We start from the raw sequence: 20,705 nt of genomic DNA, 5'->3' as shown, positions 1-20,705 counted from the left end.
AAGTGCCGCTGGGCATTTTCAGGAAAACCCCTGATAAACAGACTTGGAATGGATGTTTACTCCTCCTGATCCTCTTCTGCACAGCGACCTAGTGTCGGTGGTATTCCCAACTGTGAATGTATATAGTTTGGGAGGGAAATCCCTTTTGTGTGAGGTGGGGACGGAAGGGGCCCCACGAGGACTCGGGGTCCGGGGTGGGTGCCGTGAAACAGCTTTGGATTTTCAGTGGAATGAATAAAACATAGTCTTACTCACCTGAGGATGTATTTCGTTATGTGTGGCTTTTTATTAGAAAGAGAACAGCAGGGGCACTGGGGGGCTCGGTCCGGTAAGCTCCTTGACTTGATCTCAGCTCAGGTCTCAATCTCAGGGTCGTGAGCTCAAGCCCCACGCTGGGCTCCGTGCTGGGTGTGGAGCCTGCTTAAAAAGATAAAATAAATAAAATCAGAAAGAAAAGAAAGAAAGACAACAGCAGACGTCTCTTAGGCCGTGACAGAGAACCAATCAAGATGGGGTTTTTCAGCAACTCGCCCAGCATGTTTGGAAAACACAGTAATTGAAATTCTGTAGAAAAACCTTCCTTGATCTCAGAGGGAAGGTCTGGAGCAGTTCGGCATCGTGGGGCGGTGGCCGACATTTTAAGACACTCAGATTGTATGGCCGTTTGCCTGCATGCTGGGTTGATTCTAGAATTTCTCTGTCGAACACATACACCTTAAACACACTTCGTGAAGCCAAAACAAGACAGGATCTTGCATTCATTTCTCTCATCAAGGCAGTAAAAGGCCTAGAATTAGAAAAAATGGCGTCAAAGTATTACAGTCCCCAAAACTAAAGGAAATAACGGTTAGGTAGCCGCTTGCTCCAAGGACCAAATACTATTTCTGGTTCTGCTCAGTAGCACGTGGAGAAGCGGGCTGTCCTGAGGGCAAGTGGCCTGACCCCGGCGACTTCTGTGCGTGCTGGGCTCGCCCACGTCCCAGGTGGGAACAGGCTTGAAGGGGACGTGTGCACGTGGGACGAGGAAGCTCCTGGAGATTCCATCAGAGACCGAAGCAGAACAGGCATCCCTGCCATCCCCACCAGGGCCCTGCTGCCCTCCCCGCTTGTGCTAGTCCAACCGGGGCCCCAGGAGCCACCGGTAGAAGCAAGTCAGACCCCAGCCCTTGGCACCGGCCATCCTCTCTGGGGGTTCCCGCCCCCCTGACCACGCGGGACTCACATCCAGCGGATGCTTCCTCCTAACGCGATGGAACGCCCCCTCCTCCAGGTGCTTTTAGCTTCTCCCCAAAAATGTACCACCCCGCGATCTTCACGTCCATCCCTGGGCAGCGTTAATGCTGCCAGTCACACCCCTCTGAATGTTTCCCAACATGGGAAGTGAGTTACAGGGTTTACCATTCACACCGTTAAAATTCCTACACAAAATACAGGGGAGGCAAGTGGTGGGGATGATGGGTGAACAGTCGACAACCTGATGTGTGTGCTCTCTCGTGTGTGCACACCACATGCACACACATAGCAGGCCAGGAAATCGTCCCCGTGGCTGTCACCAGCCTGGCCCTGTACCTGCTTATGGGGTTGGGACCCATACTTACAACTTCCTTCCCCACCCCCACTGCATGTGTCCTTGGCTGCAGCCAGCCCCTTGGAAAGTGAAGGTTCTGTACCTAGTGGAGGATTCTCATTCCAACAAATGTGGAGCCTATATTAGCCACAACCTTAGTGGTGAAAGTGCCCAGAGGACCACCGGGCTCCAGAGAGAGAACAGCACCGTTCCCTGCATTTGTCAGCTTCCTAACACTCTCCACGTCCTCGTGGGCCAGCAGCAGGAGCGGCCCCCAGTAGCTGCTGACCATCTGAGCTTCAGAGCAAGGGGTCAGTCGCGTCCCCACATAGGAACCATGATCTTAAAGCGAAGGAGCCCCAAGCTGCCAAGACCGGGTCTGGTAAGGAGGGCGAGCTGCTCAGGTGCGGGGGCAGCAGGCAGACCTGCTCCTCACCTCTTCGAGGGCGGGCCACTCGCCGCTCCGAGAGCACAGTCTTCTCCTGGGACTCTGCCGGGCGAGCGGCACAGGGAGGGGGCAGTGACCACCGCGTGCGAGGTGCTGGATCTCCACGGAAATAAAACCATCAGCCCTGCTCCCTCCCGGTTCACTGGGAGACTGAACCACCCGGCAGCTGAACTCAACAGAGATCTGTCCTGCGGAGGAGGGAGGAACAGAAAGCCGAGGAACATTTTCAAGACAAAGCACCAGCCGCCCCTGGTAACTACTGGGTGTCAGAAGAGCCATCCCTTCCCATGTCACAGACGTGTGCTGTGCATGAAACCTCCCACGTATTGGTCCACAGCCCGAAGCACAGCCTGCCCGTCCTGGGCACCACCCCTTGGGACATGCCCCACGTTACAGGTGCCGTCCCCGGGCCGCAGCATCACCGGGTCCTTCCTCCGTCCAGCAAGGCCAGGTGCTTCTGGGCCGGGGGAGCTTGGTCAGAGCAGCGGAATCAAGTGCAGGCGTCCTTGGTAAAGCACACCCCTTCGCAGTGCCATACACGATGGACAGTGGGGAAGGAAGCCCCTCATTAAGTCTGCAGATGGTGCTGGCAGAATTGCTGAGGGCAGAGAAGACAAACCCATTTCCGGAATAAGCTTATTAAAATGAGGACACATCCCCCTTCAGTGAGGGAGGATCCAGCCTCACCATCCTGACACCCAGGGAAAGGCACCAGCCCGGGGGCTACATCCTGGACCTGCTCTGTCAAGGGGGAATCCAGTGTGAGCACCTCAGCCTGCGGTGCTCTTGCGATGTTGACCCGTGCTTCATCTCAACCTCCCTTTCAGCCCCACTCTGTGCAGTGACGTTAAGCCCCCAGTGAGCTGGCTGGGAGAAGAGGCGGCTGACATCCAGCCCATGTGTCATGCCCTGGACCAGGGTCCAGAGACCAGACACGCACGAGGAAACAGGGGTGTGCGTTCCCAGCGGGGCACAAGCCAGGAGAACTGACCGAAAGAGATACTCAGTGTTCTATCACATGTGACTGAGTCCCAGAAAATGTAAGTCAGGGCAAAAAAAAAATGACTTGACAAAATAATGGCCAGAATGTTTCCAAATCTATACCCAGACATCCAAGAAACTCAATAAGCCACAAGAAAAACAATGATAAGAAAAATACAGCAAGGCACATTATTAAAAAAAAAACAAAACTCTGAGAGCCACTTCTAAAGAGACAATCTTACAAGCAGCCAGAGAAAAAGGAAACATTATCCCGGAACAAAGACGAAAATGGCGCGCACGTGGAAATTGGCTGTGCGTGAGGGTCATGAGCATGTGAAAATAGACGATGGTAAGTGTATATTGTAAGCCCCCAAAGAAAACAAAAACATACAACTAAGAAGCCAATGGAAGAAAGGAAATAGGATATTTTTAAAATAATAATTTAGGGCGCCTGGGTGGCTCAGTTGGTTAAAGCGACTGCCTTCGGCTCAGGTCATGATCCTGGAGTCCCTGGATCGAGTCCCGCATTGGGCTCCCTGCTCAGCAGGGAGTCTGCTTCTCCCTCTGACCCTCACCCCTCTCATGCTCTCTCTCTCATTCTCTCTCTCAAATAAATAAATAAAATATTTTTTAAAAAAAATAAATAAAATAAAATAATAATTTATCCAAACTAGGCAGGAAACTGAGAAAAAGGAACAAAGGACAGACAATACAGATAGAAAACAAATAACACATGGTAAATTTCAATCCAACCATACTAGTAATTACATCAAATAGAGACTAAGAAACGCCTAAATCAGTTGGTAGACCAATTCTTTTCAGAAAACTATATGCTATTTAAAGACATACTGAAAAATTTTTTAAATGGGATATATCCATACCATGCAAAAATAACCATAAAGAGGTCAACGTGGTGAGACTGATGTCCATCAACCACCAAGTGAATGTGGAGACGAGGAGATTCCCCTGCACGACCACCAAGGGCTCCGTTCAGTGGGAAGACACGAGAGTCCTAAAAGTGTATGTATATGTACCTACTGACACTGCTTAAAATATATTTAGCAAGCACTGACAGAAGTAAAAGGAGAAATAAATCAACAAATATAGGTGGAGATGTTAACACAGTTTTCTCAGTAATCAATAGAACCAGCAGGAGAGGAAACATAATTATGTAGAAAATTTGAACAACCCCATTTACCAAATTGACTTAATTGCTCTTTCAAGGGCCCACAAAGCAGTTGACAAAACAGACTACACCCTCGGCTAGAGAGTACATCTCCATAAACTTCAAAATATTTAAATCATACGCAGTATGTGCCCTCCTCAAAATGAAGCTGCACAGCATGAATTCTACCCACATTGTAGGAGCAGAACTGAGCTCTGTAGCCCACCAGACTGCACCAGGGACCAAGCGTCCACCAAGGAGCAGAGCGGGAGCTCCTCCCTGACAAGCAGGGCCTCCCTAACAACAAGAGCTGGTTAGGTTCAGATTAATTCTTTTAAACTTAATGGAAGTTAATGAGTCCACAATTTTGCTTCTAGTCAGGAGGGAGAAACCAAGACTGGGTTGACCCTCCCTCCTGGAACAAGCCATCAGGTAGAAAACACCGATGGGTTTTGCCTCAGCAATGAGGAATATTAGCCCTGGACAAAACACTGCTCTGACCCAACCAAACAAAGCTTAAAAGCAAGACCTGGAAGAATGACCAGATGGTTTACAAGTTACTTACCTGTAGCCCCAAACAAAGTTCCAGAATATTCTCAGGAATGCAAAATTATCCAGCACTCAACAGGGTAAAATTCACAATGCCTGGCATCCAATCAGAAATCACCAAGATGCAAGAAAGCAGAAAGATCTCTGTTCAGCAGAGCCAGCCTGGGCAGTGACTAGAGTGAGGTCATCCGTAGACCAGGGTTGACAGCTTGTTTCACGACTCGACTGTATCACCTGCTTAGAAACTGTGGAGCCAACGTGCAACGTGTTCAGTAGAGAAATGAAAAATATCTTTTAAAGACACAAATCTGAATTCTAGAGATGAAAACTGTAGTGTTTGAGATGCAAATGCATGGGTTGGGATTAAGGGTGGATTTGACATGGCAGAAGACATGGCAAGTGATCTTGAAGATAAAACCGTGCAAACTATTCAAAATGACATAGAGAAAAAAGAAAAAATTGAACTTTGCATCAGTTAGCAGTGGGACCTCAAATTGCCTGATGGGGTCCCCAAAGGAAAAGGGCAAAGAAAAAATATTCAAAGAAATAACTTCCTAAATTTGATACAAGCCATAAACCCACAGATCCAATGTGCTCAATGAGCTCTAAGCACAGGAACCATGATGGAAACTATACCAGACACATCATAATCAAATGCTAAAAATGAATGATAAAGAGAAAGTCAGCAGCCAAAGGAAAAAAAGAGACACATCTCATACAAAGGAGCAAAGACATGCAGAAGAGCAGATATCTCGTTACAAACAACACACTTTGTTAAAAGACAGTGGAGCAACATGTTTAAAATAGGAAAGAAACAGAAGACTGCCATCCCAGAATTCTTTACTCAGCAAAAATATCCTTCAAAACAGAAATAAAGATGTTTTTAGATTTGCAAAAGCTGAAAGAATTCATCACTGGCAGACCCTAACTACAAGAAATATTAAATACTTAGAAGGAAAATGGTACCATTTTGAAACCTGATCTACACAGAGAATGAAGACCAGAAATGGGAATTACACTTATGTTTCTATTATTTAAATCTTCTTAAAAGATGATTGATTGTCTAAAGCAAAATTGATTCCATATTCTTGGGTTCACAGCATGCAGAGGCAAAACATGGACAACAACATCGCAATGGGAGGAGGGGTAAACAGAAGTCCTCACAGGATGTGGCCGGTGGCATCAAGTCACTTGAGGGCAGACGGGGTCAGCCGCAAGATGCATACGACAAGCATCAAAGCAACCACTAAAGTAACACAACAAAGATGTAGCTAATGATCCAACCAAAGAGGGGAAATTGAATTTTACAAAACTACTCAATCCAAAAGGTGGCAGAAAAAGAGGAAATAGGGAACAGAGAACACATTGGGAAAATAGAAAACAAATAGCAAGTGGTAGATTTAAACCCAACCATATCAACATTCACATTAAATGTAAATGATCTAAACACCCCCTCCACCCCAGTAACAGCAGAAACCGCCAGACTGGGTATAAAAGTGAGACCTAACATATTATGCCTACAAGAAACATCCTTGAAATAATAGGTTAAAGGGGAAAGGACGGATGCCGACTCTACTCAAAAGGTTAAGTGGAGTGGTGGTTCTAACACCAAAGTCAATTTCAGAGCAGAGGTTATTAGGATTCAGTTCCCCGGGAGAATGGAATGGTCCTACGGGTGAGTGCACCTCACACAGAGCTTCACAATCAATGTGGCAGACACGTGGAGCCACAGGAGAAATGGGCCGGTCCACAAATTCACACCTGGGGAGCTCAGCACCTGTCTCCCAATCATGATTGGACAAGGGCACCAAAGTGTGTAAGGATACAGACGGCCTGAAAACAGTACAACTAACTTGACCTATTTGATGTTGACGTATCACCCAGTGATAGCAAAATACACGTTCTTTTCAAATGCATGTGAAACACCCACCAAGATCAACCATATTCTGGAGTATAAAATGAGCCCCAATAAACTTAAAAGGATTCCAGTGTGTTCTCCAATGAAGAAAGCAAGTAAATTAGGTACCAATACGAGAAATATACCCAGAAAAGAATAAAATATATACAGAAAATCCTCAAATATTTGGAAACTAATTGATATTATATATAAATAATGGTTCAAAAGGGAAATTAGGAAATATTTTGAACTGAATGTAAATAAAAACTTATCAAACTTCAGGAAATTCAACTAAAATGGAACTTAGAAGGGAATTTATAGCACTGAATGCCTAAATTTGAAAAGAGTAAAGGTCACAAATCAATGACAGCCTCCACCTAAAACAATCCCAGCAGGCTTTTTATAGAAATTGGGAAGTTGGTTCTAAAATTCATATAAAAATGCAAAGAACCTAGAATAGTCAAAACAACAAAGTTATATGACTTACATTACCTGACTTAAAAATGCATTACAAAACAATAGTAATCAAGATAGTGCTATCCTAGTCAGCACAGCCAGCATAACAAAAATACCATAGACTGCATGGGTCAAACCACAGCAATTTATTTTCTCACACCTCTGGAGGCTGGAACGTCTAAGACCAAGGTGCTGTGCAATTCATTCCCTGGTGAGAGCTTTCCTCCTGGCTTGCAGAGGGCTGCTATCTGGCCATGTCTTCACATGGCAGTCAGGGAGAGAGATCATTCCCTTCTTATGAGGCCACAGTCCCGTTGGATTAGAGCCCCACCCTGATGACCTCTTTTAGCTTTGCCTCCTAAAGACCCCATCTCCAATGCCCTAGGGTTAGGGCATTTTGTGGGGGGATAAAATTCATCCATAGCAAGAGTGGAACCTCTATCAAAATAGAGGAATAGATCAAAGAAACAGCCCAGAAATAAACCCACACATACACAGGCCAACTGATTTTTCAACAAAGGTGCAAAAGCAAGTTAATGGAGAAAAGATGTCTTACAGCTGGATGTTCACCTGTAAAATGATGACCTTTGGTCCATATCTCAGACCATGTTAATTTAAAATGGGTCATATACATAAATGTACAATCTGAAATTTTAAACATTTTAAAGGAAAACTTGGTAGAAAACTGTGATCTTGGGTTAGGTAAAGATTTCTCAAATACAGCACTAAAGAGCAAGATCTGAAAAGAAAAAAATGATGACTTAGGGTTCATCAAATCTAACGACTTGTTCTTTGGAAGACTACAAAGAGAATGAAAACACAATCCAAGATGGGGAAAGCATGTGCAAAGTACCTATCTGATAAAGGATTCATATCTGAAGCATGTCAAGAACTCTCAAAACTCAAGAATAATGTAACAATCTAATGTGCAAAATATTTGAACAGACACGGACAAGAACCTTGATGGCAACCACACCCAGGGAGATTGCTGAAACATCTCCGTCACTAGAGAAACGGCATGAAATACTATTACACACCTGTCAGAATGGCTAAAATGAAAAAGACTGACCATACTAAGTGTTGTAAGGATGTGCAGCAACTGAAACTCTTACGCACGGAAATGTAAAATGGTATAACCACTTTGCAAAACAGTCTGACAGTTTTTAAAAACAGTTAAACACAACCTACCAGATGACTCAGCCATTCCACAACTAAGTACTTACCCAAGAGAAATGAAAGCATATGTCAATACAAAGACTTGCACAAACGTGTTCATAGTAGTTGTATTTGGAATAGCCAAATGTCCATCAACAGGTGAAGGATAAATGGACAATGTTCTAAGTATACAGTGGCATACTGCTCATCCATAAAAGGAATTAACTATTGATTCACACCATGACACAGAGTCATCTCAAATATGCAGAGTGGAAGAGAACAGATTAAAGAAATAGTACTTACTATATAGTTCCATGTATATAAGATTCTAGGAAAAATAAACTAATCTATAGCTAGCACATCAGTAGTTGCCTGGGGATGGGGTGGGGGGCAGGGGGCAGTTTGAGAAGGATGAACACATTCATCATCCTGATTGTGTTCATGTTTCCACAGCCACACAAATAACTTATCAAACTCCACACTTGAAATATGTTTGTTGTATGTCATTTATAGCTCAACAAATTTGTTTTTAAAAAGAGGACACATTGGGGCACCTGGGTGGCTCAATCAGTTAAGCATCCAACTCTTGATTTCAGCTCAGGTCAAGGTTGTGAGATGGAGCCCCACATCAGGCTCCATGCTGGAGATGGAGCCTGCTTAAGATTCTCTCTCCCTCTCCTTCTGCCCCTCCCACTGGTGCATGCACGCTCCTGCATGCTCTCTCTCAAAAAATAAAAAATAAATTTAAAAAAAGCAAGTTAGAATTCTGGTGAGGATTGAGTTGAATCTGCTATCAATTTGAGAAGAAATAACATCTTAACAGTGAGCCTTTCAACCATGAACATGGTTTACCTCTCCACTAATTTAGGCCTTTGTAGTTTCTCAGCAATGTATTCTAGTTTTCAACACAACTGTCTTGCACATATTTTATGCATAAGCATTTTGTTTTAGGTGGTACTGTAAATGAAATTATTTTAAATGTATTTTACAATTGATTGCTGCTGGTATACAGAAATATAATTGACTTTGTTATATCCTATGACCTTGCTGGAGTCACTTATTAATTCTAGTAGTTGTTTTGAGGATTCCTTAAGATTTTCTGCATAATTATGCAGTCTGCCAATTAAGATTTTGTCACCAATTTCTTAATTTTCTTTGAAGTCTCTTGCTATATAGCCAAACCATTAGCCAATGCCTGTCAGTTGAGACCTCTCTCTCTCCCTCTTGGCAGAATAACAGCCTGATGGCACTGCTTGATTATCTACCCACTGAGAACATTTCTCCTACTCATGCCCTCTGAGTGCCCCGGTAATGCTGCAGCCTGCTACCTCCTGGGGGGCGTCAGTATATAGTGCACAACATATGGGATCCATATGCTTCCTCGGGCAGCCATGAAGCTAGAGGTAGGGGTTAAGAGGTGGTAATTGTGCAACAAGAGTGGACACTTGTTCATGCAGCCTAGTGTGTCTTCAGCACCTGCTCGAACCTGATTTTGTATAGACTGCTTCCATTTCATGATGGCAAGTAGCTGTCAATACCAAACTTTATGGGTTTGTGGGTTAGTTTATGATGGGCTGCTCAGGTTATGTGGTTAACTTGGAGTTCCATGAGTTTCTACTGTGGCTCAGGAGCATACTTATTCAAAAGGAGAATAAGTATTTTCAGAAGAATATTTTGCTATTCTCCAAAACTCTAAGTCTCTGCACTATGGGTCACCTGCAGAGGCATGCCAGAGGCTACACACAGCATCCCTATCTTCCAGAGATCTTTCACACCCCACTGATTCTGCTAGATCCGTATTTCTCAGGATGGGGTCCCTGAACCAGCAGCATTAGCACCACCTGGGAACTCCTTAGAAATGACAGTTCTCAGGTTCCACCTTAGACCTACTGAATCTGAATCTCTGAGATTCAGATCTGTGAGATCTGTGTTTAATGCACAATAGAGTTTACTTAGGTGATTTAGATGCATGCTAAAGTTTGAGAATAATCCAGACTGTTGCAGAACCTGTCTTGCTCTGGGCAAAAATTGAACACATTATGGATAACTCAGTAAATGGGTCTTAGAAGCATTCCCAATTAGAAGCTCCAAAACCCAAAGACACTCACCAGGTATGGTGATTCTTCCTCAAGAGTAGGATAGCCAGGGGCGCCTGGGTGGCTCAGATGGTTGAGCGTCTGCCTTCGGCTCGGGTCATGATCCCAGGGCCCTGGGATCGAGTCCCGCATCGGGCTCTCTGCTCCTTGGGAGCCTGCTTCTCCCTCTGCCTCTCTCTCTCTGTCTCTCATGAATAAATTAAAAAAAAAAAAAAAAGAGTAGGATAGCCAGATGCCGCAAGTTATCTTTCACTTTGGATGTGTATCTTGACCCAGTCTCAAATCTCTATGGACCCATAGAAACTTCACCAAGATGGCAAGCTTTGGAATATATATATATATCCCTTACATATTTTTCCCAGTCTCTAGCAAGCATGTGTCTTACCAAGGCATCTTGGTATTGTTTATTTCTTGCTCACCAGGTTGATTCAGCATGACATCAGTGGTGTAGGAGACCAATGTCGTATGCTGTGGACTGGCAGACAATAAATGTCTCTGGACTAGACATGACAGTGAGCTGGAGAGTTGACATAGCGCTGAGATAAGATGGGGGAGGGGTGCTGCTGTCCCTGCCATGTGAAGGGAAACTTATGGTCCTTCCCAATAATCATTGGGGTAGGGAGGCATTCACTGCACCAATAGCTGCATAGACCAGGATTTGAGTTGAGTTACTCCAGTTAAGAGATCAGCAGCTGAAGTTGCAGCTGAGCCTTGACCAGCAACTGCCTCAGGCAAAGCAGGTAGTTCTGAAAAGCTCTCCGGGAGGCTGCTAAGAATTTCACGTCTCCCGGGCGCCTGGGTGGCTCAGTTGGTTAAGCGACTGCCTTCGGCTCAGGTCATGATCCTGGAGTCCCTGGGTCGAGTCCCGCATCGGGCTCCCTGCTCGGCGGGGAGTCTGCTTCTCCCTCTGACCCTCCCCCCTCTCATGTGCTCTCTCTCTCAGTCTCTCTCTCTCAAATAAATAAATAAAATCTTTAAAAAAAAAAAAAAAAGAATTTCACGTCTCCCATCAGAGCTGACAACATGCCTCTGGGAATAGTGAAATAATGGCTTCCTCTTCTCTCCCAACTACCTAATCAGGTATGATTGTCTCTTATTGGCAGATTCTAACCTAGTACTGTATGGGGCAGGGATTCTAGGAGATAGACTTCCTAGTTTCTCCTTTGTGGTGCAGAGGAGATCTGAGAAGCAGGTGGTGGTGAGGCCAAGATAAAATATATTGCAGCACACATGGGATCCTAGAAACCAGGGTGCAGTGCAGGAGAGCGTCTGCAAGAGTTTCCAGAGTCATGGTCATAGGAAATGCCAGCACAAAGGCTGGGCAGCGAGACTGGAGAGCCAGCTGTCCTTATGGGAGTAGAGGCAGGAGACTCTAAATCACCACTGCCTCCATGTTTTAACAAATCTAAAGGAGATTTATACATTTGTTGGACAGTTTGGAGTTGAATTAATGATAAGAACAAGGAAAATTAACCAATGAAAAAAGAGACAACAATTAACTCAAGGGACAACAAAAAAATTCCAAGAAAGGAAATGAAATCCTAGAACAGTACAGCTCAGTTTGAATAACACAAACACTTCAGTCTGGAGCTATTACATACATTGAATGCATTCCTCCAAAATTCCTGGTGGAAGCCTTAACCCGAAGCGGCATGTATTAGAAGGTGAGGTTTGGGAAGGTGATTCGGTTTAGAAGAAGTCATGTGGGTGGGGCCCCCATGATAGGATTAGTGCCCTTAAGAACAGAGACCAGCAAGCGTGCTTTCTCTACGTCCCCACCCCCAATTATCCCCCCTCCACCCAGCCCCCCTCCCCCACCACGCAAAGACAAGCCAGGAGAGGCTCACCAGACCCAAACCACGACAGCACCCAGATCTCAGACTTCCAGCCTCCAGAACTGAGAGAAATAAATGTGTGTGTGTTTAATATATAGATCTGAACTCATCAGTTGTACCCTGGGTTCCCTTATTTAAAAGAAAATCTTTCTTTGGTGGCCATTTATTTCCTTGGCTTTGTTGATTAAAGCTTTATCATTGGATTGCCCCTTTTTCTTAAAACCTGAGTTATGGAGCCAGTGTGGGGAGACACAGCCCCTGAGTTGCAGATTCAAGGTGTATGTCACCATCTTCTGAAATCCCTGTCACTTCCCTGAGCTCTAGGGACTGAGTTGTGTCTCCCCTAAAATTCGTAAGTTCAAATCCTACCCCTCAATGCAATGGTACTGCAGGTGGGGCCTTTGGGAGGTGGTTAGGTCATGAGGGTGGAGCCCTCAGGAATGGGATTGGAGACCCCAGACAACTCCCTCCCACTTGCACCAGGTGAGGACACAGACAAGACCTCTGTGAACCTGGAAGGAGGCCTCACCAGATTGTCAATCCACTGAGCACCTTGATCCTGAATTTCCAGCCTCCAGAACAGTGACAAATTTATTTTGTTCATAAGCCTCCCATTCTTTCTTATTTTTATTACTGCAGTGAAAGCAGACTGAGACACTGAATCAAGGGTTCTTTCTGCTTTATTCTAATTCAGCCTGGAAGAGCAGTTCCTGGGCTCTCCCTGGGCAGGGGTCCTGTCTTGGGCAACAGCCTGGTTGGCAGGAGGCTGTGTGAAAGGTAGTGAGGCTGGAGAGAGTGGGGAAATGGCACTGAGGAGCAAGGGCACTCTGAGGTCCCCTGACAAAGGGACACAGCTTTGGGGATACTGCGGAGCTAGAGTGAGTGGTCCAGACAGGCTGGAGAGCGGGGGGCTGCTGTGCACGCCCCACCACCGCAAATGCACAGGGCGGAAATCAAAGCATACACAGGAGGAAGGTTAACAGCCAGAGACTGGGGCACCCGGAGGGCAAAGCCAGTGCGCCGTCACTCACCTTGACACCATTCTGCACACCTCTGGATCCTGGGCCTTGGTTGGTGGCCTGTGGACTCCGGGAATGTAAAATCTTGTGGGCGGCATTTCGGCAAGGATTCTGAGTCTGTTCGGCCCCGGAGTGGGTACCGACCGCCGTGGCTTTCCACGCTGGTCTGAGAAACCCTTTTCCTCTGCACATCATTCCAGCTCTGTGGTTCCAATCATAGCTCGCGCACTACAGGCAAAGCCCGGCGATTCCGCCGGGACACCGCGCCCAGCGAGGGGGCGGCGCACGGGGCCACGGAAGGACCTGGGCGACCATCAGGTGCCTGGGGGCCCAGGGGCCCCGGCACAGGGTCCGGAGCCCGCCAGGTAGAGCAGGGACAGGGGTCGCCCCAGCGGGGACGGGTTTGAGTTGAGGTTCGTCACCGGCCGCCCCTGCTCCGCGTTAGACTCGGCTGGGAGAAGCCCCCAGGGCGGCCGACAAGGGAAGGGCGGCCCTAGGGGGAGGGGCCGGTGCAGCTGGACGGCTGGGGAGAGGGGTCCGCCCAGCAGTGGGACTGGGGAGGGCGGGGATCGGCGGGCCCCGCTCAGCCCGCGCGCCCCAGCTCCGTACCCCGCGCGCCCGCCACCCCGCTCCCTCCCCAGCCAGCTGCCCCTGCGGGGCTTCTCTGTGGCCCAGCGCCCAGGGCTCCCGGGCGCCCCAAGGCAGACGCCGCAGAGGAGCGGGCCGCCCTGGGGGTGCGGGCGGAGATAGCAGGGCCGCCTAGGCTGGTTCCACCGGATCATTTTCCTCTGTGTCCACAATTGAACATGCCGTCTCGGGCCGGCAACAACTCCTGGGCCCCGGAGATGTCCCCGCTCCCTCGCGTGCGAGGCCCTGGGATGCTCGAGACCCCAGGCGGATGAAGAGTTGCGCCGGCCGCCGGCCGCCAGCCGCGGGCCACCGCCTCCGACAGGCTGTCGGGTCCCGGGGCGGGGGCGCGGGCGCGGCCGGGGCTGGTCCTCCGCCCACCCGGGGCGGTGCGGGGGCGGGGCCCGGGCGGGCGGGCGCCCCCGACGGCGGGAGGGGCGGGGCGGGCCGGCAACACCATAAGAGCCCGGAGGCCGCGACCGCCCAGCGCAGCGGGAAGGGAGGCAACCTGAGATTTTGCCGGCACCAGGCGGCGGGACCCCAGCGCAGAGACGAGGCCGGGGCGGGCAGGTAAGCCAGAGCACGGTGAGCCTCTCCCGCGCATCCTCGGGGCGCGTCACTCCCTCCGGGGCTCCCGAAGTCTGTGGCCCAGAGGCGCTGAGCTGGGGCGGGCACCGCGTCTCCAAAAGTCGCTGGCAGGGGCAGCGCGCCCCGACAATGCCATTCACGGTCTCGAGGAGGTCGGTGGCCGAGAGGTGTGTGCACGGGAAGGGGTGCGGGACTGATCGCGCCCCAGTGACCCCTGGCCAGGCCCTGCGGGCGAAGCACCTGGTCCCCCAGCCGCCCCGCTCTCTGGGCTGCGCGGGAAGGTGCGGTCGTCGCTGGAGTCCCCACCGTGCCGGTTCCGCGGTTGGAGCGGGCCTATGTGGCTGATTCCTCCCTGCTGAGCCAGATGTAGCACAGGGTGAGGTGGAGACATGGGGGGATCTTCCCAGCCCAGGCTTCATGTCTCAGGAGTTTGTCTGATTGCGAAGATGGGGTGCGGTCCTGGAGATGCTGGATCTGTGTGCCCAGGCTGTTTGTAGGGAAGGACCAGGGCGAACAAGTTTATCAGCCACCTCTGTTCCTCGTTCTGGGCGGAGAACGAAGCTTTCTGAGAGGCCACGTTTTGCTTTCTGTACTCAAACCTGGGCTCTGAGGCTGTGGCTTCAGGACTTGCGTTGGCTCAGCCTAAATGCTGAGTGTGCACTTCCCTGTCAGGGCATCGGGATGTACCTGCAAGGGCCCTTGTCAGAGCGAAAGGCTCACCATCCGTAGAGCTCCAGCCCTCTCTGCTGGACCCCAGTGCAGGACCGTTGCACCTGCAGGCCCTGCAAAGCCGGCCGTTTCTCCTACATCTCAGGAATGCTGGGTTTGTCACTGGAGGTGAAGGGGCCACAGAGAAGCAGTGGGTAACATCACTTATATGGTGAGTTGTTCAAATGTGGACACAGAGGAAAATGATCCGGTTATGCTTTTGCTTCAACCAGGGTGTGTGTGTGTGTATGTGTGTGTGCGCACATGCGTGTGTGTACAGTCGAGACAATGCTGATGGATCTGAATATCAAAAGTCCTATTTGAAGCTGTTTTTGACCATGTCCATGTGTAACTCTGTTCTCCTTGATTGGGTTACACGGGGTTTTATGAAAGTATCTTGGAAACAATTCCTTGGTAAAGTTACTAAGTACGGAAACTCGTCTGCTCCCAGGTAAATCCTGCCGGTGCTCTGGTCTGCCCGACTCTTTCAGGCGGGCATGGGGGTCCCTGGAAGAAGCTGTCGGAATCCTTATCTTTAAACTTGCATTATTGTGGCTGCTTTTGGTTATAAAAATTTGCTCTCTGCTTTTACTGCTGTGTGTAAAGAGTACATGTGCACTGTTGTAAAGACTTATTTTTAAAATTTTATTTATTTATTTGAGGTAGAGAACACAGCGGGGGTGGGTGAGGGGTAGGGGCAGAGGGAGAGGCAGAAGCAGACTCCCTGCTGAGCAGGGAACCAGACTCAGACTCAACTTGGGACTCGATCCCACGACCCTGAGATCATGACCTGAGCGGAAGGCAGACGCTTCGTCAACTGAGTCACCCAGGCACCCCAAAAGACTTACTTTGGATACTATTTGAAGATTGTGAAATTAGTCCCTGGCAATGTGGTGAGGGTGGAGGTGACATTTTGCATTATTATTCAAAGCAAAATTGGAGATTATACAGCATTGCACTTTGATTGGCACGGAGAGGGGTGCCAGGGAAAGAGGGAGCAAGGCAGGTATTTATCCTGAGGTTCTCAGGGCCCATCCACCCCCGGCCCCACAAGATCTAGCCTGTCTCCTGCTGTCCTCAACCTTGGCTGTGTCAGCCTAGGGGCTTGGCTTGGAATGTATTCTGCCCCAAAGACAGGATGGTAGATGCCCCTGATCTCTGTTCTTGCCTCCACGGTTCGGGCTACTAAATCGTTGCATTCTGTGTGTGTTTATTTTTCACGCTGGCTGAAGACCCAGGGCAAAGAAGCACAGGATTCCGAGGCTCCAGTCTGCCCATGAGTAAAAGCAAATGCCCAGTGGTACTGATGTCTTCAGTGGTGGCCCCAGCTAAGGAGCCCAATGCCATGGGCCCAAAGGCAGTGGAACTTGTCCTGGTCAAGGAGCAAAATGGGGTGCAGCTCACAAACTCTACCCTCATCAACCCCACGCAAACCCCTGTGGAGACACAAGAGCGAGAGACCTGGGGCAAGAAAATCGACTTCCTCCTGTCCGTGATCGGCTTTGCGGTGGACCTGGCCAACGTCTGGCGATTTCCTTACCTGTGCTACAAAAATGGCGGGGGTGAGTCCTGCCCGGCCTGCACGATGCCCCTGTGCGGGTGGGGGGGCTGGTGGGGCCACTGCTGCTCCTCACGGGCCCTGCAGCTCCTGACTCCGCCTTAGCAGGGCGCGCATTCCGGGGGGCAGGGGTGTCCACAGACCAAAGAAGGAGAGGGTCGGGCGGCCTCCTGGTGAATCTGCCCTCTGCAGCTGGGTGGTCCCTGGTGGTCGGAGGCACCAGGGCTCTGCCTTCTGTTTCCAAAGATGACTTTCGCTTTGGAAAGCAAATCCTCAAACGCACACAGAATGGTGTCTTGGGCGGACTTCAGACAGTATCACAAGAGTGCACGGAGGCCCTCGAATTTGGAGTAGTGTGGCCTTGCGCTCGCCCTGCTCCCTGAACGCGGCCGGTCCTAGAACCACACACAGCTGTGGACTCGAGGCAGAAAACGAAAGTAAGAGACAGGGTCACCCACAGACTGAAGATGAGGAGCCAGTTAAGTTGGTGCTCACTTCCATGAGTCCTCCTGATGCTCGCTCCCTGCGGCCTCCGTGACCCGTTAGTCCCTCACGGCTACACACGTGAAGGGTTTGGAAGAGCCTCTTGGGGAGGACCTTCCAGCACACACGTTCTGAGGGGAGAACGCGAGGCCTGAGTAGGGGCAGTGAGTTGTACAAAGACAGGACTGCGGGGTCTCCCTGCCTCCCCCTCCCCGTCCCAGGAAAGGAGCCGTGGCAAAGGCCCCCTCCTCGGAGGCAGAGCCATGGGGCCCTGCATTTGGTGCCTGGGGCAAGGTGCGGCCCCAGGAGGACTGGGCAGGACGCTGGAGGGACGCTGGTGCCTGTCCACCGTAGCCCCTGACCGACGCGGGCTCTGGAGACGGGGAGTGGGGAATGGGTGGCAGAACCCCCGTAGGGTCAGACACGGACCTCAGATCCCAGAGGATTTACAGGTCAAGAGGGGCAGACGCTGCACAGACAAGTGAAGGGGCAGAGGCCATGGCGGGGAGGGCAGGCGGGGAGGGCAACTCCAGGAGCAAAGCTGCTGTGCGGCCAGGGGCCTGCCCTCTGTGCTCTGCGGTTGATTTCATGACTTGGCCCAAGGGGTGGTTGGGGTTCAGCAGGGACGTGTCGGGGCGCTGATGACAGGGGGCCAGGGCCTGGAGGTCAGAGGCTCCCCCGCCCAGCCTGGGACTTCCCTTTGGAGGGCGGCCATGCAGGGAGCTTCAGGAGACATTGGTGGCCGTGCCCGAGACATAGTGGTGGGATGGCCGGCTCCAGCGACAGCAGGTGGCCAGGCTGAGCCAGCTGTCCTGCCCCACAGGCGCCTTCCTGGTCCCCTACCTGCTCTTCATGCTCATTGCTGGAATGCCACTTTTCTACATGGAGCTGGCCCTGGGGCAGTTCAACAGGGAAGGGGCTGCCGGCGTCTGGAAGATCTGCCCCATCCTGAAAGGTAATGGCCCGGACCCTCCTCACGCCGCGTGCGGCACAGACCGTGCTGGTGGCTCGGGGCTTTCAGAGCAAGCCCACCCAAGCTGTGTGCGTTCGGTCCCGCTCTGATAGGTCTCTGTGCCCCTCGATGTCCATGTCCTGTCTCTCTCTGTCTGTCTGTCTGTCTCTGTCTGTCTCTGTCTCTGTCTCTCTGTCTCTCTCTGTCTCTGTCTCTGTCTGTCTCTGTCTGTCTCTGTCTCTCTCTGTCTCTGTCTCTGTCAGTCTCTTCTCTGTCTCTCTGTCTCTCTCTGTCTCTGTCTCTGTCAGTCTCTTCTCTGTCTCTCTGTCTCTCTCTGTCTCTGTCTCTCTGTCTCTCTCCATCTCTCTCTGTCTCTCCCTATCTCTGTGTCTGTCTCTGTCTCTGTGTCTCTTCCCCTGTCTCTCTGTCTCTCCCAGTCTCTCTGTCTCCCCGTCTCTGTCCCTGTCCTCCCATACAAGCGCACGTGCATAGACCCACTTTAATGTGGGTCCAACTGTAAAAGGCCGAGCTGACAGAGGACTCAGAAGCGCGTGGCCTTGCTGACAGGGGAGGTAGGCCTGCGAGTCACGAGCGGTGTTGGTGTTAGAACGGTAGATCGGATAAGCCTCCGTCTGTCTGTCGGTCTGTCCTCTGCTCCCCCCTGAGCGTCTATCACGGTCTGTATGGCTGCCGCAGGACCTGCCACAGCTGGGTGGTCTAATCCGTGGACATTTGTTGTCTTACATTTCTAGAGCCTAGAGATGCAAAATCAAGGTGTGTTGGTAAAATTGATTCTCTCTGAGGGCTGTGATGGAGGAGCTGTTCCAGAACTTTCCTCTGCATGTCTCTGTAACCAGATGTCCTTGTCCTCTAAGGACATCTGTCACCCTGGACTAGGGCACGTCCTGACAGCCACACCTTAACTTGCCCACCTCTGTGAAGACCTGTCTCCAAATGAGGTCGCACTCAGAAGTACTGGGCTTAGGACTTCAGCAAATGAGTTTTGGAGGGACATAAAGCAGCCCATGATGCATTCTGTCATCTCTCTATCATCTCCGGATCCATCCGGCTACCTGTCAACCAGCGGTCATCTACCGCCTGTTACCACCTGTCATCAGTCACAGCACGTCTCTGTATCGTGCATCAACCGTCTATCATCTGCCTGTCGTCCGTCCATCCATCCACCACCTGTCTGCCTGTGTCTGCCCGCAGCCGTCTGTCCCTCATACAGACTGCTCCTCTGTTCTCTCGCTGGCTACCCACCAGCTAGCCAGCTGTCTAGTTCCTCACAGAGCCCTCCCGTCTGCTGCTGCCACGGCAACACCCCGTGTTGAGCCGAGAGGCCTGCCCCATGGCCAGCCCTTCCGTGGTCACCTCCCTTCGCCCTCGTGAGAGCCCCGGGAAGGACACACACCGCCTTGTCCCCATTCTGGAGATCCGGGCACCGAGAATTAGCGCCCCTTTGCCAGGGGCAGGGGGCACTGGCTCCAGACCCATCTCACGCCCCACGTTCGGCCTCCAGGGCGCACCTGCCCACCAGCCCACGCCGTGTCTCAGGAGCCCATGGCTCAGGGAGGGTTCATGGGGGGGGCTAGGGGCGCGGCCTGGTCCACACACCTGGCTTCACTAGGAAAATGGTTCCTGCAAGATCAGCCCTGGGATTTCCTCAGAAGTCCTTGAAAAGTCGGTGTGTTTGGAAGAGATCAGAAGCCCTTGTAGTCTCCAAGGACACGCGAGGATGGGTCAGCGGTTCGTGGTCAGAGATGGCAGCTGATCAGCTCACAGCTGCTGCGGCCGGGGCTCCGCAGGGGGGCGGCCCCCCCAGCAGCGGAAACGCTGAGACTGGCCAGGCGTGAGGCCCCTCCTGGCGCCCTGTGCTTTTCCTTCTTAATGGCCTGCTTGCAGAATCCTAAGATGTCAGCAGCTTTTCCCTCGGTAAATGATTCATGGGCCCCCCAAAATGGAACCATAGAGAGGTTCAGAGCAAGGCCAGATGAGTGTCTGGGTGCCAGGGGCTGGGCGTCCCTTTTGCGGGGTCACTCGCAGAAGTCGAAGGTTAAATGAGGTACCTGACGCTCACCTCTTCCTCCGTGAACCCCTGATGGAGGGGTGCGGCAGGGAATAGCAGGCCGCGGGCACCTGAGAGAAGGTGCTTGGGCAGGACAGAGGCGGGGCCCGGGACAGCGCAGGCCCCAGCGTGGAGCGCGCCCTGCTGGCCCCCGGGCCTCACGTGTGCCGCTCCCCTGCCCGGAGCCCGTGGGGGTCACTGCCTTCCCCCCAGAGGTATTACCGTCCGGATCGAGATGAAGTGCGCCATCCTCGGGTGACCCTGAGGGGCCGTGTCCCGGGCTGCGTGGCGCCTGTGGGTGGCCTCTCTCTCTCTCCCTGTCCATCTGTCTGTCCCTGTCTCTCTCTCCCTGTCTCTCTCTCTGTCTCTCCCTATCTCTGTGTCTCTCCCTGTCTCTGTGTTTCTCCCTTTGTCTCTGCCTATCTCTCCCTCTGACTTTCCCTATCTCTCTGTCTCTCCCTGTCTTTCTCCCTCTGTCTCTCTGTCTCTCCCTATCTCTCTCTGTCTCTGTCTCTATCACTCTCTGTCTCTCCCTATCTGTCTCTCCCTATCT

The 20,705-nt window shown here is 50.9% G+C and overlaps 2 protein-coding genes across 2 annotated transcripts in view; one reads left to right on the top strand and one right to left on the bottom strand.

The window, feature by feature from the left end:
- The window catches only part of SLC6A19 (solute carrier family 6 member 19), a 251,713-nt gene that overhangs the window by 111,507 nt on the left and 119,501 nt on the right, over positions 1–20,705 (bottom strand). The gene's annotated exons all lie outside the window — the stretch shown is intronic.
- The window catches only part of SLC6A3 (solute carrier family 6 member 3), a 52,709-nt gene continuing 48,335 nt past the window's right edge, over positions 16,332–20,705 (top strand). The window contains exons 1-2 of the mRNA XM_081825783.1: positions 16,332–16,653; positions 17,956–18,087. Coding sequence (XP_081681909.1) covers positions 16,368–16,653; positions 17,956–18,087 — 418 coding nt within the window. The 5' untranslated portion in view covers positions 16,332–16,367. The remainder of the gene's footprint in view (positions 16,654–17,955; positions 18,088–20,705) is intronic.

The sequence above is a fragment of the Leptonychotes weddellii genome, chromosome 7 (assembly GCF_054177405.1).
Source record: "Leptonychotes weddellii isolate Sample4059 chromosome 7, ASM5417740v2, whole genome shotgun sequence".
NCBI classification, from domain to species: Eukaryota; Metazoa; Chordata; class Mammalia; order Carnivora; family Phocidae; genus Leptonychotes; species Leptonychotes weddellii.
The sequence above is the reverse complement of the archived record's forward strand: the minus strand, read 5'-3'. Positions and strand labels throughout refer to the sequence as shown.